General features: G+C 40.6%; 1 protein-coding gene across 4 annotated transcripts in view; it reads right to left on the bottom strand.

The window, feature by feature from the left end:
* CREB5 (cAMP responsive element binding protein 5) overlaps positions 1–25,869 on the bottom strand; it is a 421,520-nt gene extending 395,651 nt beyond the window's left edge. For 3 of the 4 annotated variants that reach the window (XM_037737934.1, XM_037737932.1, XM_017527056.2), the window contains exons 1-2: positions 25,802–25,865; positions 22,297–22,380 (exon numbers count right to left, since the gene is read on the bottom strand). In XM_037737934.1, coding sequence (XP_037593862.1) covers positions 22,297–22,299 — 3 coding nt within the window. In that variant the 5' untranslated portion in view covers positions 22,300–22,380; positions 25,802–25,865. Of the gene's footprint in view, positions 1–22,296; positions 22,381–25,801 lie in introns of all 4 variants that reach the window. The other variant, XM_037737933.1, reaches the window with a different exon arrangement.
* Between the last annotated feature and the right edge of the window lie 305 nt (positions 25,870–26,174).

Below are 26,174 nucleotides of genomic sequence, written 5' to 3'. Positions count from 1 at the left end.
AAAAAAAAAAAAAACATGGAGGGGAAAGGTCAAAATGCACATCCCCACTGACAATCATACCTCTGGAAATAAAACAGCCTTGCCAAATGACACTGAATTTTTACAAGCCCACACAAGACTTTTAACTACCCACCCCATCTCAGGGAGTTCCCTTCATTTGAGCTTCACAACAGCCTTGTAAATTACAGAAGGTATCATTTCCCAGTTTACAGATTGGGAAACAGAGGCAGCATGCAGTTTCCTAAGTGTCCAAAACTCATAACTAGTTACAGGTTGAGTCAGGGTTAAAAAAAAAAAAAAAAAAGCCAGGTGGCCTAGGTGATAATTCCAGCATTCATTGAATCCCTCTGCTTTTAGAGGAATTACAACAACTGATCCCTACTCTTAAGGTGCATATGATCTAATTAGAAAAATAAGACATTGACATGCTAAGCTAAATAACATTAAACAACACCATTCAAGAAAAATCATCAACGCCAAATATACACTGTTTTAACTCTTGTCAACTCAGAGTCACATTAATTCTACGAGTTTATGGAACTGGTGACAAGATTCTTAATAAATGAACAACCAGTTCCAAACTTAAAACTGTTCAGTAAAAGCCAGGGCCATGGTGCAGGATATGTCATTTGTAAATTATTTGTATTCATATGACTTTCCTGCTGAATATCTAATCGTCTGTAATTAAACTGTAAACGTCTTAGGTATAATTATTTACCAGTAAACTAACCACCTCAGACTATATGACTCACATTGAAGGAAAAAGAAATTAACATGTTTTAAAAATCAATGGCCTCAAATATTTAGGTATTTAATTATTGAGTTACAATGATCTATGGAGATAAAAAATTGTGTCTTTTTTTTTTGGCATTCTCTCTTCTTGAGCTCCAAAATTTCTAAATACTTTTAAATACTTTTAAAATACTGTTGTTTAAGAAATTTACTTAGCATGGGGTAAAATAATAGTTATAAAGAAGCTGCTAAGATGATAGGCAGAAAAAAGTCTACAAATAACTGGATCTGGGTGTTGAATTTTGGTATTTGATTAAAATTCTATAAAAGGAATAAAATTAATGATTTAGTTATTATAATAATTAGTAATTATATTTTCAGAACCTCCAAGAATAATTAATTAACGTATACCTTTGAGGTATTATTACCTCTATTATAAAATGAGGCAGCAGAGATGGAGCTGAGATGAGGAGTCGCCTCTGGCCACAGGCAGAAGCAGTGAGTGGAATGTCAGATACCTGGAATTCTGAGCCCCAAGCCCTGGTTAACTCATCCTGCTCACTCTGAGCTGGGATCAGGAAGGTCATTCGGTAAATGGCATAAACCAGAAGCCATCCTTTCCTCAACTATTCCTGTCAACTGGTGCTACCAACCCTTTAGAGGTCTCATATGAGATTCTTTTCAAACTGTGGTTTCCTTGGCAGGCTGCCATCTAAAAGTGGAGTTGAGTAAAGTGAGATAAGTAGAAGTCTGGATCTTTTAAAAATTTTATTACAGTAGAAGAAAGAGGAAAACAGACAGAAAAATATAAGGAAGATTATAACTGAAACTACAGCAAACAAGTGGCACGATTCTAAAAGTAAACTGTGTTCACATATTCACAGACTCATAAATCAACCACAAAAATGAAGAACTACAAGAAATGTTTAAACCCTTTTTATGCTGAAAATAAATGACTATACTTGTGCTTCTAGATTTTAAAGATAAAGGGTGCATATCTTTCCCATATTAAAAAGATGTAAATTTTCGGCAGGTGCAGTGGCACGTACCTGTAATCCCAGCTACTCCGGAAGCTGACATGGGAGGACCCCTTGAGCCCAGGAGTTTAAATCTAGCCTGAGCAACATAGACAGACACTATCTTAAAAAACATTTTTAATTGTAAATTTTGGTAAGCAAAATATTAATACTCTGAGAGAAAAATGGCCAGAAAGTATAGACAAAGATGAACAATTCATAAATCGCCAGCAAATAAATGGGAATAATGCTCAATACCCCTTTTAATCAAATAAAAGCAAATTAAAACAATTTTTAACTGAATAAATTGGCAACTATTTCTTTTTGACTACAATACCCAGTACTCTTGGCTGAAAATCAGGTGTGATGGGCACTATTGCATAGCCTGGATATTCATGAGGCAATCGGTGCGAGCTGTTGTGAAAGCAATCTGGTAAAATGTATCAATATCTAGTCATTGGAATAATTCCTTTGGAAAAATAAGAGATTCAGACAAAGGGTTATGCGCAAGATGGCTCATCACAATATTATTTATTACCAGGGAAAAATTCAAAATATACGGCGCAACCAATATTGAGCAAAATGGTTTAAGTAAATGATAACAAATAGAACATTTTAAGGCTATTAAAATCATGTTTTCAAAAAAACTAAATCATGACCTTGGGGAAATGTTCACAAAATATGCTAAGTAGAAAAAAATTCAAACACAAAACTGCAAATACCCTATAAAATATAGCTAGATGATATGGATTAAGACATAGATTATATGAAGGATACGTATCAAAATCGCCAAAAGTGATTATCTTTGGTTAGAATTTTCTTCCTTTCTTTTTTTATATTTTCTAAATGTTCACAAAATAATGATAAGGAGAAAAAAAGCACAAAGCTGCAAATACTCTATGAAAAATGGCTAGATGATATGGAGGAAGGCATAGATTATATGAAGGATATGTATTAAAATCATCAAAGATAATCACTAATTATCTTTGGTTAGAATTTTCTTCTTTTTTTTTTTTGTATTTTCTACAATCAAAACAGTAAATTTATCTTTAAATTGTAAAAAGAGGAAAGTTGAGGGAATCCCTGAACTTGAGATATAGTTATGATTTTTTTCATGATTTTTGTTCAAGCCATCTAAAATTCCTTTATTCCTTTCTGACTCAGACAGGAACACACTAGAAAGAAGATTTTAGGATTAGAATTGGTTGATTTCCAATCTTAAGACTTAAGAACTTTTCCTTTCCCAGTTTCTTTTTCAGGAAAAATAGTTGGAGAGTGTTTTTCTCACAAGGTCAGCTTCAGGGGAAATTTGGAGGAAAGAGAGGTTACCAAGACCATTAATTTTAAATGGTGCACTCTCATTTGAAAATCCCAGATGACCACCGTGTGCCTGCCAGCTTGCAAAAGAGCCACAGACTGTGTACAAGTGACAACCATAGATGATACAACCAAAAAATGATTGCTGCTTGTTTGAGAAAATATGCACAGAACATGCCAAATGACTCCTACACTGGGTGTTTTTCTGAATGAATTTCTTGTAAGTTCTGTCACATGAAACTAATACTAGGAATCCCTATGATCCAAGAACCTTGTTCCAGATGCATCTATCGCATTGTCCTTGCCATTGGCTGGGCAAAATACAACGCTCCGATTCTGTGTAAAACACGTTGCATAATTATAACATCCTCTTATACGGTTCTGTGCGTGTTTTTATCTTTGCGCAAACATGGCTTTTGTTTAATAGACATCAGAATCTCTTTCAGCAACAGCTCACTGCAATATAGCAAATGCAACCAGAATCAGCAACAACCAAAAAGCTTTGTTTTCAGGTGTGGGTCATAAAAAGTAATCAGTGAATGGAGGATACATCAATCTGTGAACTGGCAAATTAAAATTAACATATTTTTAATTTTGCAACTCTTGCTTAGGAAAGAGTGGCCTTTGTTTACCTCCAATATTTAAAAGCTACCTTTCAAATGCTTTCTTGCTAAATAGAGTGTAATATCCAAGCATTAACCAGTGCCACAAGCAAAAGAAGAAATCAAGATTATTTACTGATTGCGACTCAAAAATCTAGAAGGCTTTAACACCAATTTTCCTTGTCTGTCTTAATTGTTTGTCTTGGCGAAACAATGGTGCTTGCTTCCCTTATTTCTTTCATTTCAAATAGGGTGACATTATGAATGCCATAGATACAGCGTTAACTCATAGTCCTGTTTACATGTACTGCTATGGCAAGCAGTCTTTGAGATGTTCTCAGTGATCCATCTTCTGGTACAAACTTGTACCATCTCCTTGCCATAGGCTAAACCCAGTGACATGCCTCTAATGAATAGAATATAGCAAATGGGATGGAATGTCACTTCAGTGATTTGAACCCAAAGAAAGACGGAGACTCCCATCTCTGGCTTTTTCCTTCTTGGAGCCCTTGCTTGCTTCTGGGGAAGCCAGCTGCCATGCTGTGGGCTCCTCTATGGAAAGCCCCCAGCAGTAAGGAACTAACGGCTCCAGCCAACAGCCAGCAAGAACCTGAGGCCAGCCAACGGCCATGCAGGTGAGCTTGGTGTGGATCACCTGAGGCTGCGATACCAGGTGAGTTTGGAGGTGCATCTTCCCCCGGCTGCGGTTTGAGAAGACTGCAGCCCTGGCAGGTTTCTTGATCACTGCTTGTGACAGATCCAGAGCAGAGAAACAAAGAAACCACACCTAGATTCCTGACCCACAGAAGCTCTAAGATGATAAATGTATGTTGTTAGAGGGGACGGCGCTAATTTGCCATACGCCAATAGCTAACTAATCCAATTGTTTACAAACTAAGTTAAGTATTTGACATTTTCTTTTTTTTTTTTTTTTTTTTTTTCCGTTAGGGTGCTAGCAAACGAAAATTTAGCCCTCTAACTTTTAAGGGTAAAACCTTAGATTGTATGGGATAAAGAATATTCAGAACTAGAAAAAAATTAAACAGTGTTTATTCCCAAAGAGCTCTATTTGCTGCTGCAATCATAACAGCCACTCATAATCCGTACAGCATTTTAAAATCCAAGTGGTGTTTTCGCATTCAAGGCCATTTACTTGAAGAGGCTGTGAAGCCGGTATTATAATTATTATTATGCCCATCTTACTGAAGAAGAGATTGAGACTCAGTAGATTTCAAAAGTTTCTTGAAAGCAAGGACCTCCTCTCTCCTCCTGGCCACCGCTTCCCCAATGCCTACTCCGCGCTTAGCACTGTAAATGCTCAATTCAATACACATTTGTGGAGTGGATGCCTCCTACAGCAATGCTAACTATAAAGATGGGGCCTCTTTCATGAATTTTTCCACACACATATTCATACATCAATTGATCAATAATGTCTCTACATACATGTGTGTCCGGTAATACGCAAATATGTGTCCACGGAGCCAGGGTGTATGTTTCCAAACAACACAGGCACCTCTGAAAGCTTACCTCTAGCTTTTTTAAAGACAGTAAAGAGATCATTCCCTCATGTAATCCTGTTTTACATACAACCCTACGCTGCCAAAGACACAGACCTAGAGCTCTTTTGTGAGCTAACAAGCCTTTCCTGGTAAATCAAATCTCTTTCTTTCATTATCATTTCCTGTCATCTCCCAGGATGAGGCTGAAGGCAGCAAAGGAGGTGCCAGCCAGCTCAGATCCCCACACAATGCCTCTAACCCTTCCCTGTGCCCCCATCACCTTGATAAACTTGGCAACTAGAAAGTAGTAGGCCTTGTCAAAGGTCACTATGAAATAACCTCAGGCGATGGTAGATAAAGGTGTCCATAGAAATGCAACAAAGTAGCTGACCAGGAAACAGGAGGTAGGGCTTTTGATTAGGAAGTTTATATAAGCCTTAAATTCCTTTTCTTTTTAGAGCTTCAGTCAAGTGATCATTCAACCCCCAATCAGCCCAGTCCCCTCTCATATACTACCTAATAAAAAACCGTTTGTTCCCAAGGCATGTGGAGCTATTAAATTAAGAAGACAAGAAAACCAGTAAGGATGATTCCTCTTACCAGGAAAGGAAGTGCAGCACATCATGCGTAAAGCATTTTACATTAATATCAGTCTTCCTTCAGCAGATATTGAGGAAGTGTCCGACATGTGCCAGATGCTGACAAAATGGTGATGAACAAAACATGCTTGATCCCTGACATTTCAGATTTCAGATTCTGGTGGGAATGTGGATTTTAATTTTTTCAGGCCAAGCACTATGGCTCACGCCTGTTATACCAACACTGTGGGAGGTCGAGGCGGGTGGATTTCCTGAGCTCAGGAGTTCGAGACCAGCCTGGCAAAATGGTGAAACCCCGTCTCTACAAAAATACAAAAATTAGTTGGTCATGGTAGCGGGTGCCTGTCATCCCAGCTACTCAGGAGGCTGAGGGAGGAGAATTGCTTAACCCAGGGAGGCCGAGGCTGCGTGAGCCGAGGCTGCACCATTGCACTCCAGCCTGGGTGACCAAGTGAGACTCCATCTCAAAGCAAACAAACAAACAGGCAAAATTAAATTAAACATCACACAAAGGAATACAAAATTGATTTAAGTGCCATAGAGGAAAAGTTCAGGACCTATTTAGATTGGGAAACCAGGGACAGCATGGATGGTCTAGGCAGAAGGGGCAGCGCACGCCAGGGCCCCGAGACTGAGAAGTCTGTGGCCCCCGTGAGAATATCAGGTCCTCACAGGATATCAGATTCTCACGGGGGCCAGAGCCTTCTCAGGGTGGCTGGGGCTCACTGCGGAAAGGGCTGTGTGCTGTGAGATGAGACTGGCCTATTTGCTGCCCAAGACTGTGATCCTGATTCTAACTCTATCTGCAGTGGAGACCCCTTCCCTGAATTCCACTCACCGCATCTCATGTTGACTCAGCATCTCTGCACATACAACATGCCCAAAACGGAACTTCTGGTCTCCCACGCCGACCCTGTTCTACCTGCCTTCTTCCGCATCTCAGTCAATGGCAACTTCATCCTTCCAGGGTCTCAGGTCAAACACCTTAACATCTTCCCTGACTTCTTACTTATCTTCACAGCCAATCCATCAGCGAGCCCTGCTAGTTTTACCTTCAAAATAAGCCAAAATCCAGCTCCTTCTCACCACCTCTCCTGGAACCACCCAGTCCACCACCATTGTCTCTTGCCTCCTCATGGGTGCTCCAGCTGCCACCCTCGCTCCTAAGCAGCTGATCCTCCAACCACAACAATGGAGGGCTTCAGAAGTGATAGATGCTCTACCCAAAACCATCCAATGGCTTCCTACCTGGCTGAGATTAATATCCAGAGTTTATGGCACGGTCTAAAGTCCCTGCATGATCAGCCACCCAGCAGCTCCCATTGCTTCCCTCCTTGTTGCCACATCTGCTTCCTTGCAGTTTCTCAAGCACACTGTCAAAAACAGAGGACCTTTGTACCAAGCAGCCCCCTGTCTAGAAAGCTCCTTCTCCGCATCTCTGTAGGAATTGCTCCCTTCCCCAGTGGCTCTCCTCTCATATGTCACCTTATCTGAAAGTCCACCTTCCTGGACTATTCCAGCTGAAACATGAAAGAACACACTCAATCCACGTCCCTGGCTTTACCTTTCTTTTTAGCGCTTACTACTATATGACGTATTATTTACCTGTCTACGTGGAGATTCTGTTTGTTTGGTTCACTGCCGTATCCTTAGAACCTGGAAGAGTTCAGCTAAAGAGAGCAAAGATCCACCTTTAGTGATGTGCTTGGCTGGGTGGTCACTTAGCCATCTCTGGAAGTCCTTTTGTATAAAATTATAAACCCAGAAAGGAAATAGATGGAGTGCCTAGTATCTTACTAAGATTCAGGCTTTGGAAATGCAAGAGGAGAGAGAAGTCTGGCTGGGAGGAGTGGAGAGGAAGGCAGGGTTCATGGTAGATAGGTCAGTCCCTGGGGGAGGAGAGCAGGCCCCAAATCCCTGTGACAGGCACCATGGGGAAAGAGGAAGCGTTGAGAGGAGGAAGGGCAGAGATAGAAGGAATAAAAATGTGAGCGTTTCCAAAACAAACTCGGTCTCTGTCACAATTGTACCCAAGCTCAACCCTAAAGGAAGATTTTTCAACCAGCCTAAGGGAAAGGAGATGAATGTCGTCAGAGTATACATTTCTCTTGCCAAAAGATTGGTCATGTGTTTTTTAGAGTCATTTTAAAAAAATCCACAGCAAAGTTAAATGCCAAACAATAGGGGTTGGTTAAGAAATTATGGCATAGCAACTCAATGGAATATTATGCATAATCATAGTTTTGAAAGCTATGTAGCGACATGAAAACATGTCTGTGGTATAGATTTGAGTGAAGGAAGCAGAATTTTAAAATATGTCTACGCTCTGATTAAAACTATTTACAAATTATGTTCCTCTCTGGACGAAGAATGTAAGAGAATGTAAAAATGAAAAATCAGTTTTTCCTTAGGGTTATGAGATTCTCAGTGATGGATTCATCTGCCCCTGTTTTTGATTTCTAAAATATTGCGACAATTGTCTTTAAGCAACAGGGTTTAAAATTAAAGTGATACTGGGAGAAGAGAATTTCATCAATATACCTAAAGAATCTTCCTAGGGTGGTCCTCCAGGAGCATGCACTAGGCTAGTGAACATCTCATGTGGCCCCTAGGAATTTTATGGCAACAATGAGTGAGTGTCTCTTTACTCAGTTCACTCAGGATTAATTTTCCATCTACCATGTGTAACCATCTACTCTATGATAGTTCAATGAAGGAAGTCAAAACTGAGCAAGATTCAGTTCTTAGAGTTTACAATCCAGGAGAGGGAAGGTACGAAAAACACAAAAATAATCACAATAGAAGACACATTTTTTTTTAAAATCACAAGAAAAATTAACAAAGCACTAAGGAATTAATTAGTTTTGCATTCTGCTTTTGGTTTGGCAGATCAGGAGATGGTGGTTGAGATGGGCCTTGGAGAGTGCTGTTTGCATAGGCAGGAGGTGAGTGTAGCTTGTCTGGGTGAGTGTGTGCATGTGTGTGTCTGGAGCTGCTGTGCTAGAGGAGTGCAGATGTTCCAGGGAAGAAGAGATTTTGAACATGGCAGGGAGGCACCCAACACAAACTAGAGTGGATCTGTCTGGAATATGGGGTACACCTACAAGGATGTGGCTGGGACTGGCGTAGGGGCCTTGAAACAGGGCACTAGTGAAGGTTCTTGAGAAGGAAAATGTGATGTTCAGAGCTATACATGGGAGCAGTTCTTGGTAGCTAGAATGGATAGAGTCTGAGCTCAGGGACCAGACAAAACTGGGACCAAACCCAACTCCTGCATTTCCTTGTTTTGTCCCCTTGGTCAAGTCCCTTAACTTCTAAGCCTTATTTTCCTTAGGCATAAAAAGGAGTAGTTGTAGCCCTTTGCAGGTTTAGAGCGAGAGAAGAGTCTCACTAAAGAATCAGTAAATAATTCTGCTCCCCTTAATTCTCAGTTAATAGGAGGAATTGGTTTAGGAGACAGGGCAAGGACATTGCTAAGGCAAAATCCAGAACGTGTGGCCATGATATGTCCACGACGACCAAGGAAAAGGGCCAAGTCAACGTCCGGGGCATGAAGTGTCAATCTGGGGGGATAGAGGACAGTGGTGGCCCCCATTTAAATGGGTGTGTCAGGAGGAGAACTGATATGAGGATGAGTTTGCGTTTGAGCAATTTGAAAATTAAAAAAGCAGCAGTCCATCTAGAAGAAAATGTCAAAGGCGCAGTTGGAAGAACAGGCCATTACTTAAGAGAGAGGTGCAGGCTGGAGACGCATACAATAAATGCACAAGACTGAGGTCTGAAGTGCCCTATCAACATCTACTCATCCAAATATGCAGAGGAGCTGTTAGACCAAACACCCTATTTGGCATGTATTCTAGCTGAGTCGAGCAGCCCATGTTTTCCTCCATGATAGGCTATCTTTTTTAACAGCTTCATTGAGATCTAATTCACATACCGTACAATTCTCTCACTTAAAGCATGCAATCCAATGGCATTAGAATATTCAGATTTCTGCAACCATCACTACAATTTTCGAACATTTTCATCACCCCCAAAAGAAATCACATACTCCTCAATCGCCACCCCTGAACTCCCTACCCCACTCCCAATCCTAGGCAATCATGATTTTACCTTCTGTCTCCATGGATTTGCCTATTCTCAACATTTCCCACATACGGAATTGTATAATATATAATTCCGTATGTGGGAATATATAATATATAATATAATTATATATTATATAATTCCTATATGTCTGGATTCTTTTTCCACGCATAGTATTTTCAAACTTCGTTAGTGTTATGCTATATTTCAGTAGTTTATTTCTTTTTATAACCAAGTAATATCTCAGTAAATGAATGCACCGTATTTTGCTTATCCACTCAGCAGTTGATAGGCTTTGGGTTATTTCCACTTTTCTGGCCAATACAAATCACCCTGATAGCTAGTGATGTGGGACACCTTTTCATGTGCTTACTGGCCATTTGTGTATTTCTTTCAAAAACTTTCTGTGACAAAACAATCTGTACATCAAAGCCCCAAGACACTGAATTTCCCTACGTAACAAATCTGCACATGTACCCATGAGCCTAAAATAAAATTTTTTAAAATTTAACATTTAAATTTTAAAATTTTAAATTTAACATGTCTAGTCATATCTTCACCCATTTTTAAACTGAGCTGTCTTTTTATTATGATGTGCTCCTAAAACACAGAATTTTGTCTTTTCATTGTGCAAAACAAAGGTAGCACAAAGACATAAATTATCCATCAACAACCAGAAAATCAGAATTTTTTTCCTTCCGACATTGAAACATCTATACTTAACCGTGTGTGTGTGTGTGTGTGTGTGTGTGTGTGTGTGTGTGTGTGTTTATGGGAATGGATAATTTTTGTCCTTGTCAGTAACTATTAGCACATCAAAACAATAATTGTTAAGTCTGCCAGAGTGGCAAACTATAGTTGTATTTAATTCTTTTTTCTCAAGGTTAAAAGTTGGTGTTACTCTTTCAGCATTGCTCTTTTACAAATCCTGGGGACAAATTCAAGGCCAAACCGAGGATAATGGCTACATTAGCAAATTTGTCAGTCAGCACAACATGCATATCTCTATATTTAAGGGTAGGCTTGTTTTGCTGTGTTTTACTGGCTGTGTCCATAGTTGGTAATTAACAGGTGGATCCCCATCTCCGAAGACTTGTTCCAAGTTTTTCCAGGGATCCATCTTCGGTTTATTTTCAGCATGTGCTTAAAAAAAAAAATGTCTGCTATAAAACACATCACTCCCAATCTGCCAGTTCTCCTAAAGTCCCATTGTTACTTAACCTGGGTGCTGCCTTCTTGCTGGGCACACCTGCTGTTGTGGTTTAAATGGTGTCTGCCTTAAAGGAGATATGTTAGAATCCTAACTCCCAGTACCTCAGAAAGTGATTGTATTTGAAGAAAAAGTATTTGTAGAGGTAATTAAGGTAAAATCAGGTCATTAGGGTGGGCTCTCACGCAATGTGACTGACATCCTCATAAAAAGAGGAAGTTGGAGACAGATATGCAGAGGGAAGGCCATGTGACGCCACAGAGAAGACAGCCATCAACAACCCAAGGAGGGAGGCCTGGGACAGATTCTTCCTCATGGGCCCTGGGAAGAAACCAAGCCTGCCAATACCTAGATTTCGGACACGCAGCCTCCAGAACTGTGAGAGGGTGTCTGCTGTGTGAGCCCCAGTTTGTGCTACTTTGCTACAGCAACCTCAGGAAGCTAACACTCCTGGCCATACCCTAGACCCACTGGGTGCCAGAGCTGTGGCCGCCTTGGGAGGAAGAGGTGCCTTGCTCCCTGTTATCAAAGCTGCACTGCCATGCAACCCAGTAATGCACCACACCTTTCAGTTATGGCTGCTCTTTCAGTTTTCGTTCACAGCCATTTTGTGTTCTCAGGGTGCAGACACAAGCCCATGGACACAGGGCTGGAACCCATCCCCCAATTCAGCACCACAAAGGATGACCCAGACTTTCTTCCTGGGTCAGGTTTATCCTGACTCCATCTTCTCCACTCTCTGGTCCCCTCGTCTTCCAGTTAATCAATCTCCAAGTCATACTGCTCTTGCCTGGGGCTTTTGAACCTGGCACTACCATAGCCCAAGCCCCCATCATGTCTTACCTGGATAATCACAACAACCCCTAACTGGGTTTTCTGTCTCCAGGCTTGTACCCCCTCACCCTCCTTCTGAGACACTAAACTACAGTGACTTATTTGGTAAAAGTCCTATGAGGAATGGAACTGTGTCTGATTTTGGTCACGTATCCCTAGTACCCAGCACATAATAGATGCTCAGTTAATATTTAATGAAGGAAGGGATGAAGGAAGGAAAGGAACTTAGGCTCAAACAGGATGCTGATATTTGTACTGGAAGAGAGCTCCTTGGTTTCTTTGTGGTTGTTGCCACTTCTTAGTTACAAAAAGCACACTTGATTCCATAAGAATATGTGGCTAGCATGAAGGCAGAGAGGACAGACAAAGAAAAGCAGGAGAAAAGGAAGAAGACAGGGAAGGATGCCTTTATTTTAGTTATATGTCTGGCACTTACTTTAGCTGGGACTCCACATACCACTAAAGCCCTGGGATTCTGAGTTTTTGCATTCATTAAAATGGAAATGACAACATCTGTCATTCATATCTCACTGTGTTGTTCTATCACCCTAATAAGACAATTTCCATTAAATTACTTTGAAACTTCTAAACAATGCAAGGTGTTATTAATCAGTGGTTGTCTAGGTATAGGCTATTGGGCAAACAGGTAGTTACCCTCATAGAGAAACACAAATGAGAATCCAATGAATTTGAATTTCCATTCCTGATTATACACATCACCAGAAGTTTATTAGCTCTGGTTACTTTCTTAGCTTAAATACATGTAATGTATGCACCAACACATGTAGGATGAACTACATGAAATTGCTCATATTCATTCAACCACAGCAATTTTAAGCTTATGTGTCCTTATAACCATAGCATTGGTAAGCATCATCATTAAGCCCAGAGATTTTTTTCATTCTGGTGTCCATGGCTTCTGGGTCCATGAACCTTCTCATGAACATTTGTCCATGTCTTATTTTTCTGAAAACTGCCTCATAGCTTTTATCTAATTGTTTCAAATGTCCATAATCCAAAAAAGCCTGCAGCAACTGGCCCAGCCCTCCTTCGTACTGCTTCCAGAAAGTTTTCTTATAATAATTCTAACACCCCATGCCAGTGAGGTCACTGATTTCTGAGACAGTCCTTTCCATGGCTGTATAGGTCTACTTGTTCCAAAATTCTTCTTTTTGGAGCCAAAAGAGCAAACACAGCAAACCCCATCTCTCCACACAGCAAACCTTTTCCTTCCTGCAATTTTCACTGTTTTTCCCTGAAGCACAGAGAGTAAGTCAGAAATAATATCTTCCGTGTTCACAGAATGTTCCTTGGTATTATGCACAAGCCTGAGCCTCCTCCTTTCCGAGTCAAATATCTCTAATTTCCTCCACCATTCCCCGCTATGATCTGCCTCCAAAACTTTCAACTCCCAGATCAACCCCCGCTAAGCAGCTTCTCATTGGTCACTGTTACTGTGAAGTGTGGGTTTACATTCCCTGATATGAACTACAAGGCTACTTTACCTGACTTTTTTCATTGATCTCAGTTGAATATATACATATGCCGCTAAAGGCAATCAAGTAAATTTCTTAAAAACTGCTGAAATAAGGTCAAATGCTTTTCAAATGGAATGATACAGCTTTCTACACACAGAGCTCACCCAGATCCAAGCCAGAAAAGAGGCATGCAGTGCTGTGTGCCTAGCCTTTAGCTACCCTGGATTCTCCTATCTGTCAAAACCACATCACACAGATACCAATATCATCTCTCTACATTAACTCAAAGTGCAAAAGTCTTGTTTAGATTTTTGATCTTCTCATTATGGCACTAAAGTGGACGCATCTCCAAAATCTCACAAATCACCGCTAAAGAACGTACTCATATAACCTAATACTACCTGCTCCCCAAAAACCTACGGAAATAAAATTTTTTAAATGTGGGATATGTATACCATGAAATACTATTCAGCCATAAAAAAGAATGAAATCATGCCTTTTGCAGCACGTTGGATGTAACTAAAGGCCATTATCCTAAGTGAAGCAACTCAGGAATGGAAAACCAAATTTCTGGATGTTCTCACTTATAAGTGGAAGCTATGATGCAGGTTATGTAAAAGCAGACAGAGGTGTCATGGACATTGGAAACTCAGAAGGGGGAAAGACGGGAAAGGGTGAGGAATAGGAATCACCTATTTGGTACAATGTACAGTATTCCAGTGACAGATGCACTAAAAGCCCAGACTTTACTGCTGCATAATTCATCCATGTAACCAAAACTACTTGTACCCCTAAAGCTATTGAAATAAAAATAAGTGAATGCAAATTAAAAAATAAAATAAAACAAAAATTAAAATGGATGTGTCTAACTTGAAGCAAACGTTCTGTGCATTCTATTTCCCCTGTCAAGGGAATGCGGTACAAGCAAACATTTTCCCCATTTTTTCTAACTGTGGTAAAATACACATAACATAAAACTTGCCACCTTAACCTTTTTTTTTTCTTTTTTCTTTTTTCTTTTTTTTTTGTGATGGAGTCTCACTGCAAAGCCCAGGCTAGAGTGTAATGGCGGGATCTCAGCTCACTGCAACCACCACTTCCTGGGTCCAAGCAATTCTCCTGTCCCAGCCTCCCCAGTAGCTGGGACTACAGGTGTGCACCACTGTGCTCGGCTAATTTTTCTATATTTTTAATAGAGATGGGGTTTCACCATACTGGCCAGGCTGGTTTCGAACACCTGACCTCAAGGGATCCACCTGCCTCGACCTCCCAAAGTACTGGAATTACAAGCGTAAGCCACTGTGCCGGGCTCCACCTTAACCATGTTTAAGTGTGCCGTTCAGTAGTGTTAAGTGTGCTCACATTGTTGTGCAATCAATCTCCAGAACCCCCTGTGTTTTTAAACAAGCATTAAATAACTACAACTATGTGAAAGAATATGACTTCCTAAATAGATCTCCTAAAATATCTTCTAAATGTTAAATAAAGATAAAGCAGCCACATGATTTACTCTTAAGCTTTCCTTTTAAAGATACAACTGTGTTTGTGCTAAAAAAAAAAAAAAAAAAAAAAAGCAAGCAAGCAAGCACATTTCCTGGAAAGGATACACATGAACTTTAGGTTAAAGACGGAACCTGTCTGTCTTAAGAATGTCCCTTCCAAAAGGCATGTCAAGTAATTATATGTACTCTTTTTCTTCCTGATTTTTGTAAGTGCTTCCAAAGCACATGAAAAAAATAAAGTGTACTTTGCCTGTGCTGCCACCATCCAATCAGCAGACATTACTGTTTTGTTTTGGTTTTTTAATGTTTTGAATGGTTTGGAGATCAGCATGGGTGTTTAGCAAAAAGTACAATTTCAAATTACATGCTGCTTCAGGGTGCCAAAACACTGCACCCTCATCTTTGATGACGTCAACACAGCACAGCCCTAAGAATGGCGGTTGTTAGTCATCCGATTTTGCAAAACTGGAAGATGAAATTGTAAACAACGTGTGCTTAGACAGGCCTTCTGAGAAAAAAGGAGTGTCTTAAATCTGGTTTTAATTTTTTTAATCTCACAATATCTTTTAATCAACAAAATGTATCTGAATTAGTGTTACAAATAGATACTTGTCCAATAGGAGTTACAATTTGTCCATGGGCATCCTAAAAAAGATGATAAGCATATTTGCAATTATATGTCCTACTGTCATTCTGGTCCTCACTGGCTCAGGTTTTTTTTTTTTTATGTACATATTCATTTTCATATAAGCATAAACACCGTAAGCATATATATGTGTGAATATTAAAACTGCTTTAAATTTAGCATGATGCTTGGAGAAAAGAATCCAAAATAATCGCTCCCTGGCACTGGTCAAAAATTGCACTATTAATCAACATCTCACCCATCGAAGACACAGAAATGCAGACAGAGACTGCAAATGGCCAAGCCCAAACTATCATCATTATTAGGAGAAAACAAAAACCAAGTACTCAATGCAGATGGCTCCAGATCAAGTGTGAAGACAGTACATTGGCACAACAAGGGCTAAGTGTTTTATTAAAGATAATTTAGCAGCTAGGGCTAGAGTCTGTCTTGCTCAACAAATGAATACAGGCCTTTACCTTCAATCCCCAAAACAGATGAGTAACTTACATCATTAATCTCATTGTCTCTCCACACAATCCTTTTAACAGTCAATCACAAAGTAGCCCGAGAGAAAGTTTCCCTGGATACTACCAAAAACACAGATTTGCAACAGATGTCTCCATGCAACTTTTAAAACAGATTCCATGTTAAGAAGTTAGTATATCCTTATGCATTTGCCTATCAATCCAGGTACATGTAGCCCGAAGCTGGGAAGTAAGAGGTATTAGCAAGGAAACCATTTAGCTGCAAATAACGCATGGAAAGGCATCATAAAGAATGTTATTTATAAATACAAAGACAAGTGCAATAGTACAAGCAATTGGAAAATCCCTACCTGGAAGCCATCCAAAGTAGTGCTTCTCTCTGGAACACATGGCACTAATAAATGCGTGCTCTTTTCTCTTACTGTCCACCCAACTAATCAATGAGCAAGATGCCTAGCCTTGGCAATCTCTTAGTTTTTCCATCTTTAAAATGGGGATTAGAGCTATGTGTTAGTAAATGAAGGCTAACATTCTTCCAATAAATGACATTAGAGAAAACACAAATATCACCACAAAACGTAGAAAAAACATGTAATTTTGTATTCAAAATTGGTTTATGGTCATGTTTAAAAGGCGACACGGTCAAACAGACACGTATTTGTAAATAGGTGGCTCTGCAGGGAAAAAGGAGAGAGAGGGTCAGAGTGAAATGACTCATGGATTCGGGGATGCAGCATGAAGTCACAGGGACTGACACCAAAGTCTCTCCTCCCCTCCACAAGCAACTCTGTTTGTAGACTTTGCAAGAAGGTGCGTGAGGAGTTTGGAAATTATTTTTATTTTATACTTCTTTGCATCCTTTAGTAAATGACAGACTGGTGTATTATAAAAAGCAGGTATATTAAAACATTTTCGTGTGCATTGAAAAAAATAGTGATTCTTCTAATATTTTAAAAGGTGATAAATAAAAACGAATAGCTTAAGTCTAGGAGGTTATAACTAACATCTTGACATGAGCAAATCTGGTCTAGGCAATGACACAAGCTTGTTAAAAGCTTGGAGGGAAGAAAATTCTAGGGGATCCAGATGTCTCAATTGGAGTACAATTTTCCCTCCCAAAACAACTAAAGGCATGTATCTGGGGTAAAAGAGTAAGCTGGCAAAATACCGTAACTGAAATGTGAGGATCCTGACCTTTTCCACAACAGAGGGTTTCTACAAGGCTACATGTAAATCAAATCCTAAATTAAGATTTCTAGGGAAGCAGACCATTTAAAACACCCACATTTGAAAGTGACACAAAACAGAGCTCATTTGTGGTGCAAAGAATGATCTCCTAAGTTATCCATTCTGTACATTTTAATCTTTATCAGTTTTATTTTCTTAAATATGTGTTGCAGGGTACACATGCTTAGAACAACAGCTTGCTGCCCTTGAACTCTGAATGAACGCTTTACTGCAATCCCTTTCCTTAAATAGAATCATAGAATATTAGAGGAGAAGATTCCTTAGAGATCAGTTAGAACTGTGGTTCTCAACCTTTGCTACACATTGGAAACACTTGTGGAGCTTTTAAAAGATACAGAGAGAGGCCCAGGCCTTCACCCCAAACCAATTAAATCAGAATGTCAGAGTGGAAAGGTATTGGTGCTTTTTAATAAGCTCCACAAGTGGATTACAAACCACTGATTACCCTTGTGTTGTCTGATTCCACAGTCACTGGCCACACGTGGATACTGAACACTTCAAATGAGCTAGTCCAAATTGAGATATGCTGTAATTGTGAAATGCACACTGAATTTCAAAGATTTGGCACCAAAAAAAAGAGAGAATGTAAAGTAGTACATTAACATTTTTATATGGATTATATGTTTAAATGATAATATTTTGGATATATCAGGTTAAATCAAAGTGTTATCAAATGACTTCACCTGTTTATTTTTAACCTTTTTAATGTGGCTACTAAAACATTTAAAATGACATATATGGCTCATATTTGTGGCTCTGACTACTGGACAGTGCTGGGTGAGCCCAACATTTTTATCACAAATGAAGAAACTGAGGCAGAGAAGTATAATGAGCTCAAGGCAGCTCTCTGGGGATTGCGTCTCTCCTGTAGTCTCAGGCTTCTCCTGTTGCTGAAACCTCATTGTTGAAGAGCCGCGAATGGACAGAGCTTGTTATGCCATCAGTCGAATTTCAACTCTTCTTTCTCTCATTTGTTTTGCTAATTGTTTCTTCTAAGATTTGATATAAAAATTTATTTTCCTTATGGAAAAATATCCCCTCTCTGCTGTGTACACATTTGTGACATGTTACTGAAGGATTATTCATCAAGACAGAGTAGTTGTAATGGATGTTAAAAAATAAATCTAGGGAAACACTAGCAGAAGGAAAATGCAGAGAGTAGACAAAGAGAACATTTTGCCATGCTATAGTTTAGAAAATGACCCTGGAGGCCCCCAGCGCTCTGACAATAACCGTCGAGACAGGATCATTCCCTGATCTGATTTTAGAAGCTTGAGCCTGTAATATTGTTTTTCCTCCTGGGAGCCAGTGTTTTTCTGCACTGTGTTGTCATTGCAGTGAGGCAAATCAGGCCCTCTGTAACGGTGTACCACACCATAGCAAGACACCCTGGTGGAAACGGACTTTATCCCAACGTCTTCTACTCTCTGATGCATGAATGAATACCTGGCCAGTCAGAAGCCAACTTACTTAAAGAAGAAAATCTTGTTTTGATAAAGTGAAACGGTCCTACCAGATCTGGCAAATAGAGATTACCTGTATGTCTTCTAACAGTCACCCAATTCAAACAAAAACAAAGATTTTTTTTGCTGCATGTATTTTTCCCCCTTGGGGAGACAACAGAGAGAAGACTGCATGGAACTGGCCAAAATGTGTTATATTTGAGAAATCATGCCTGCAACACAGGAGCTCCTCCGTGTAATAAAACAATAAAAGAGACCTGAATTCTGATATAAAACCTCATGCAAACAGCTGGAGAGGAAACTTGTGGGTGAGGCCCAACAACACATATAGCAGATGCATTCAAAGTCTCTGTTTAGACATCGTTGTTCCCCATCTTAAATACAGCACAGCCTAAATATCATCTTAAATCAAATGTGTGGTGCTCTAGAGCCCTCTGTGTTATATGCATGAATTTTTTAAGTTATAATTGGTCAAGTTTTACCAATCAAACCTCAAAGAACATACGTGCAGACTCAATTCACTTCTCACCACCTCCGAACGCTCTCATATCCACCTGGAAAGATAACGTATTACAGACAGATCCTAGGCAAAAGTACACCTTCTGGAGTGAAAACATCACCTGTTTCTCTATTTGACTATATATATATATATATATATATATATATATACACATACATATATATTTATTTATTTATTTTAACTTTAAATAGTATTTCAGATCCCGTCCTCATAGATGATAAAGAAAAGACAGGAAGTAGAGAAAAGTCACTGCCTTGTTCTTGCAACAGGTCTTTCAGATCATTTTTAATTCTGTCTGGTTTTTACTCTCAAATGAAACCTGGATGGTGTGGTTTTACAAGGGCATGTCTAGTAATGATGATGAAAAAAGGAGAATTTAGTTAAAAATTAATTAAGGAGGCCCATATTAGAAAAAATAACATTTCAGATATTTTATAAAAATAAATGAAATAGAAACTGCAGTTTTATGATTAAGGTATTCATTCAAAAGATTTGATAAAAATTTGTCTTTGAAAGATTAGTCATCAAAAGTCTTGAAAAGAGCGAAGGATACAAAGTCATGGGTTATGCCCCATTCCTGACAGGGCATTTATGGCCGGAGCACCCAACCTGGCAGCAGGGACCAGGCTTCTCAGCCTGGTTTGACTCTCTCTAGCTCTGAGCCTTTAGTGAACCAGAGGTCTCTTCTGTAAAATGGAAAAGTTGGTCTATCAATCCGAGGCTCTCCCCTAGCTCTACCAACTGCATAAAGCCACAAGCCTTTGTATCTCACCATCAGAATATCTAGGCCTAAAGGAACTCCCTCTAAAATCAGTTCCAGTCAAACGCCAGCCTGGTGGTTTTCAATCCTTGTTAAGGATTGAAATCCTAAAATCCTTTTAGGGTTGAGATCAGAAATGTGACCTTAAGGAAACAGAAGAAAGCAGCTGAAATACGTATTTTATTTTTAAGTGATAAATTGATTCTGATCTATTTCTCAGCGACAGGTGGTGGGGGAGTAATACAGTGAACTTGGAAAAAAGAAATATTGAAATGTCAATATAATATCTTATATATTCAAGAATTTATCCTAAACTTTATCTTTTACTTTAAAATCTCAGAGTTCTCAATAAGAGCTTCAAAAATTGTTCTTGGGTTTCTGGAAGAGCGTTATCACTATTTGGAAATTTCTAAAAGGCTTCTCTCTTTAAAAAAAAAAAATTCCTATGTTAAATCTATGATTTGTGATTCCCAACAATGGAATACTAATGGACACTCAAAAAATACTAATTGCTTATTTTTTTCCTAATTACAAAATGTAATAATTCTTTAGTGAAAACAGTAAACATGATGTCATTTTTCAAGTGCCAGGCTCTCTATTTAAAGCATTGCCACAAAATAGATAGCTTACTTAGTTTACAAATAGCAACACAAAAAGGGTTTTCTGTGTCTTTAAGTCTGTTTAGCATATCTGAAAGTGCTTATGCCTCGCACTTAAATATTTAAGGCAACTGCCCCCAGTTTATTACCTTATCTTAATTGTATAATTTTCTTAAATAGAATTCAGAGAAATAGTCATAGATTTAAATTTTTAAACACTAATTAAGCATTGGTTGCTTCCCATAATACAGCTGGTAGTCAAAGTGGACAAGATAATGAATTGACTGAGATCACTGTTCCATCTTCATCCAAGAAAGCTGCCTCTAAAAAAAGACCTTAAATTGCTGTAGAAATCCAATTTGTGAGAAGCAAAAGAAGCATATAGATGGGAAACACCAGCCATGATCACATTAATTTTGTGACTAACGGTATTGCTCTGAAGTGAAGAAGAAGAAAAAAGAAAGGATGACAGAAATAGTAAGTCCACTCAAATCCCAATTTTAATCCAACAGCATAACCAGAAGAAAACAAACTACAAATACAAAGTTCACATCTTAGTGATCTAGAGAACATTACACCCCCCAAAAAATAATTTTTGGCTTAGTAAGAAGCAAACTCCAATGAGAAGAAAATACTATAGGATTGTGATAACTCATTGTTAAACAGTAGATGATAATAAGAAATTGGGAGTCTAGAAACTTGCCATCAATACAAATAGCCATGAAAACTCCATGATTGATTGGTTGTGAATGTGCAGATGTGGGAAACTGACAAATCATTGTAACAAAAATCTTCAACTTACTAGAATTGAAAATCTGTATGGGAAAAGTCTCTCTGACAAACTACAATTTATTTAACCACTGATTCAAATAAAAGCTGCAACGTAACAGAGATCTAGAAATAAAGGCATGGTTTCTACCTTTTTGTTGGAATGTTCTAATAAACTCTCTTCTCAGGTATAAACCACATAAGGTCGCAACTGACTTCTAATTGACAAGCAGTTTATGGGTACCAGCAATTTACATGCAAAAATAGTGGGCTTGAAGATATTATCAAACATGTTCTCTCTGAGTAAAGTTGAAAAACAAAAATCACTATAATCAGTAAGGATTTAAAAATAACAGAACTATCTAAAATGCTATAAGCAAAGGAAAATGAGAAACATTCATGGGGAAACACAAGTGAGTTTTTTTATTATTTTCTTTTTTTAAGTTTTAAAACTAAAGTAATAGCTGATATTCAACCAATAACATCGTCCTTCGGGGCATACACATCTAGGTTTTAATGCGGAAAATGGTTTTATTGTTTTATTAATTTTTAGGTTTCTTTTTCAAGAACTTACTTATTAAAACTTAAATGCTTATTGAAGTGATTAGTGAAAGCTCATGGAAAGGGGAATTCTTGCCTGACACACATTACTTAACATGCTTCACAGCTTCTCCACTGCAGCTTCCAGTGCAGTTCATATGCTCCTGAACACATTTTACCCGGGGAAATAATGGTCTTATTCACACACACACGCACACACACACACACACACACACACACACTTGCACATAAAATGCTACAAGTCCCAAGAAACTGACAAAAGCAACATTAAAATTTTGTGCAACATGAGAACTCCATTTCTGAATTCCATCTATGAAAATTGGTTTCATTTAACTAAGTGCAAAGTTTTCCCTCTGTTTAATAAGCATAATAAACATCATCCTTACCATTATCTGTAGAATAAAAGCAGCAACGTGTTGCTTCCTGCAGTCACCAAATCAAGTTTTTTCTTCCTTTCTTTCTAGTAACTTCTGTTTCACCAGCAAGATTAGGAAGAAAATAAGTCTTTGAGTATTTGCCTCAGTATTTCAGACCAAAAGATTGCGAAACTAGCTCTTAGTAAAAAGAACAGGTCTGGTATTTTACAATTACTTCTGCAACCCAGAGGTACCTCCTAGACTCTGGTACCTCCCTCGTTCTCTAAGTTTCTTTTAGTAATGAGACTAATTTTTCCAGTAGCCTCGAACTCCCTAGATTTAACTGACATGGAAAATGTGACTAAAAATTTGTAAAACTGTCTAGCCTCCAACCCTACACAGAATCAACTTTGTTGTAAATGTTGAAGAACACCTCGCAAGCAGCTACATGCTTAGTTTATACTCCTGCGCTACGCAGCAGAGAACACCAAATAACAGTGCGCCATCTAGTTAGCAAGCTGCAATCTCCATGCTAGAAGGGGGGACACTTTCAAACCCTGGGAGTTAAGAACTTGTCAGGGTTCAGCTGCTCTAAAGGTCCAATTGTTTATTTAAATAAAAAAAAATATCGCTACTGAGATAATCCACATCTAGTGGATATGGGAAAATTTAGGTTATAATGGTACTACAAACTTTTACATCTAACTTTGATTTACAAGATAAAAGCAAGTTTTAAATTAAAAGGGCTTTCTGTTAATAGAGCTTATTATTCTGAAGACGGGAATGATTTTCTTCGAAAGTTGTCCCTGGGTGCATGCCTATTATCTTTGCTTTTCCCCTTCCACTAATGAGCATTTATCTAAAGAGCCTGTTAATCCTCTGATGTGTGCTTCTGGTCAGAGGTAACAGTTTGAATAAAACCACTAATCACTGATCACTAAATCACTGATCATTAATCACACTTTCCAGTGCCCATGACTGGGCCATTTTTCCCCCTTTAAGTCTATGCATCACAAACAAGAAGTTCAACATTTTCGATGCACATATATTGTGTGGAGGTTACACTATTTCATCTCTAGATGTGAATAAATACTAAATCCTGCCACAAACTTGGGGAAGGATGTCAATTAGACACCAGACAGGATTTTCACAAATGCCTACCCTACAGCATGGCTTTCACTTTGAAGAAAGTAGATCTAATTATAAGGAAACATGTGTTCTTCAAGAAATTCCCACATATTTGCAATATAAATTTTTCTTTATTTAGTTTTCACCAACTCCAAATCAGAGACCACGCCAATAACTTCTCCCCCTACATCCAAAACTCGGTTAATACTTTTTAAATTTAATTTCTGCTGCACACCTCCCTCCTCCGCCCCGCCAAGGGTTCTTTTTACTTTGATCCCTTGCAACAAGTCATACACAGGGTCTTTATTTCAACTGCCAGACACGGAGGTTCTGACTCAATTCAATGACCTACGTATTTAACTTCCTCTTTCAACATAGAAAGTTAAGGTTAAAAGCTAGAAAGTAACGCACGCACCGATTTATTGTATGGAAGTTTAGGTTCAACGACTCTCATTCCCTCACGCTGGAAATGACACGTTTAGTCTTGATCCTTTTAGCTAAACCTGATTTTGTCAGTATCGTAGCTTCTTCCTCTTCTCTCTTCTGCTGCAGAGTTCTGGGCAGGCACTACGTAAAGTGAGGTACTTTGTTTGCAGTGGGTGTATTGCTTTCCTAAGTCACCACCACGAGGACACAGTATTATCATAACGCTTAGAAACATTTCCTGATTTCCCTTTTGTATCAGGACTGAGCATTTTCGCCCTAGAGGAGAAGGCTTGCTGGTGCCTTTCTTAAATAATACAAAAGGGCAGATTGCGCGCTGATCAGGTACAGTGGTCCCCTCAGACCCCAGAAGCTTTTACCCACACTCCAGGGACCGTGCTCGCCCCAGGAAAAGCTGTAAAAAGCGGGGGCGGGGCTAGAGTGATAACGGTGTGGACTGAGGAGTGGTGGAGAGGGAGGGGTTGGGAAGAGAGGGCAATAAAGATGCCCAGGGAGCGGGGTGACTGCACCAGTGTGTTGTGAAGAGGGTGGGGGGATGCAAAGCAGGGTTGCTTTGTCAGCATTCTAAGCTCCTGAACCCTTGAGGAGCTCAAGCCGTTAATCAAACACTTACTGGCCTGCAGAATGACGTAATGGACCTGTATCAGCCTTTATTCCTTGACACATGTCAGAGGAGGGAAAAATAAAAATCAAACACATTCTGCAGACTCTGACAACGAAATATACAAGCATCCCACTCCAGTCCCCAGCCTTGAACACGCATCAAGTGGGGGCGGTACCAGTCCAAGGAAAGTTGGGGACGCGGGTGAGAGTGTGGACAAGGTCTAGGGCTTTATCTGTCAGACGCCCCTTAAAAATAAATCTATGACAAAGAAGAAGCGGGATGCAGCTGCTGGGAGAAAACATCTCCTTGATTCTTTCCTTCGCGTCTTGCCCCTCTTAAGAACTTCGTGAAAGTTCAAGCGGTTCTGACGAGAATCTGCCGCAGGCGGAGACTCCGCCGCCGGGTCCTGGGAACTGCCTGGGCGCCGCCAAGGCTCGAGCCGGAGCTGTCATTTGGGGCAGTGGCCGGGAAGAGGTAACGATGCCAGCGAGAAAGCAGCGGAGGCAGGAGGCGGCGGGAGGAGAGGACGAGAGTCGGCGGAGCCTCGCCGATCTCCAGCCCGAGCGCCTGGAGCGAAAGCCAAGCGCCCTCCGAGGGCGACCTTCCCTCCCCGGGCGTGCGCCCACCCGCTGCAGCAGGCAGCCCAGCGGGAGAGGTGGCAGCGGCAGCTCGGCACCGGCACCGGGGAGAGCGAGCACCCTGAGCGCGCGCCCACCCGCCCCCTAGGTGACCCGGCGTCCTCGCCGCGCCAGCTGGAAGTTTGCAAACTTTCTCCGGGGGTTCCGCCGCCACGCTGGGAAGCTGGGGACGCGGCGGGAGGTTCCTGGCTCGCCGTCTCCTCTGTCGCTTGACCGCACTTCTGGAGGGCTCCGCACCTTGCCAGGTCTCTGGAGGCAAACACACACCCCCGATTCATAACTGGTCCCCGCGTCAGGGGACTCGCGCGCTCCCACACACGCACGCACGCCGGGCGGACTAGGCGCCAGCTCCACGTTAGCATCCCTACAGGCGCGCGGCGCGGCGGCCACCGAGCGCTCCGGCACTCACGCGGCGCGGGGTCTCTGGGGTGGCCTCAGGACACAGCCGAATTCCACAGTCTACCAGCACTCGGGGCCGGACTTCTCTCTGGTCCGCCAAAATGTTTACAAACACAGATCACCCTCCAGAAAAAAATGCATCGCATCTTCCCTACTCCTTGCCCTGTGACCTGCCCACTGGACCAAGTACCCTCGCGGCTGCTGCCGAGAACCAACCCCTGCAAACAAGTACGCTCCGGAGATGGCTCCCGCGGCAAGTGCAACAAAAGTGGCTAAATGCAAAAGCCCCAGAAGTGGCCGAGCCGTATTTTTAGGAACTTACCAAACAAGTGTGGAGAAGGCAAGAGCGGAGCCCGGGTGAAGGGACCACGTTGGACTGAGCAAAGATTACAATACATTCTATTTAGAGTGCATTACATCACCCCCCCGGTGACGTCACGTGGGATTCCTGAACTTCTAAATCATTGCGGTCCGCGGGGGAGGGACGGAGCGAGGGGCGGGGCCGGCGCGTCGAGGGGGCAGGCCCCGCCCCGGCCCCGCCCCGACCCCGCCCCACCCGCGCGGACCCTGGTGCACCCGCCGGGGAGCGGCGGCGGCGGGGGCGACTGCGCAAGCAACAGCTTGCAGAGCCCAGCGCCGTGTGACACGGCTCCCGACATTAGTGGTGTGAGTCAGCTTGGAAACAATCCTTATGG

This window comes from Cebus imitator, unplaced genomic scaffold (assembly GCF_001604975.1).
Source record: "Cebus imitator isolate Cc_AM_T3 unplaced genomic scaffold, Cebus_imitator-1.0 Scaffold45, whole genome shotgun sequence".
Taxonomy (NCBI): Eukaryota; Metazoa; Chordata; class Mammalia; order Primates; family Cebidae; genus Cebus; species Cebus imitator.
Note: the sequence above shows the minus strand (reverse complement) of the source record. Positions and strands in the feature narration are given on the sequence as shown.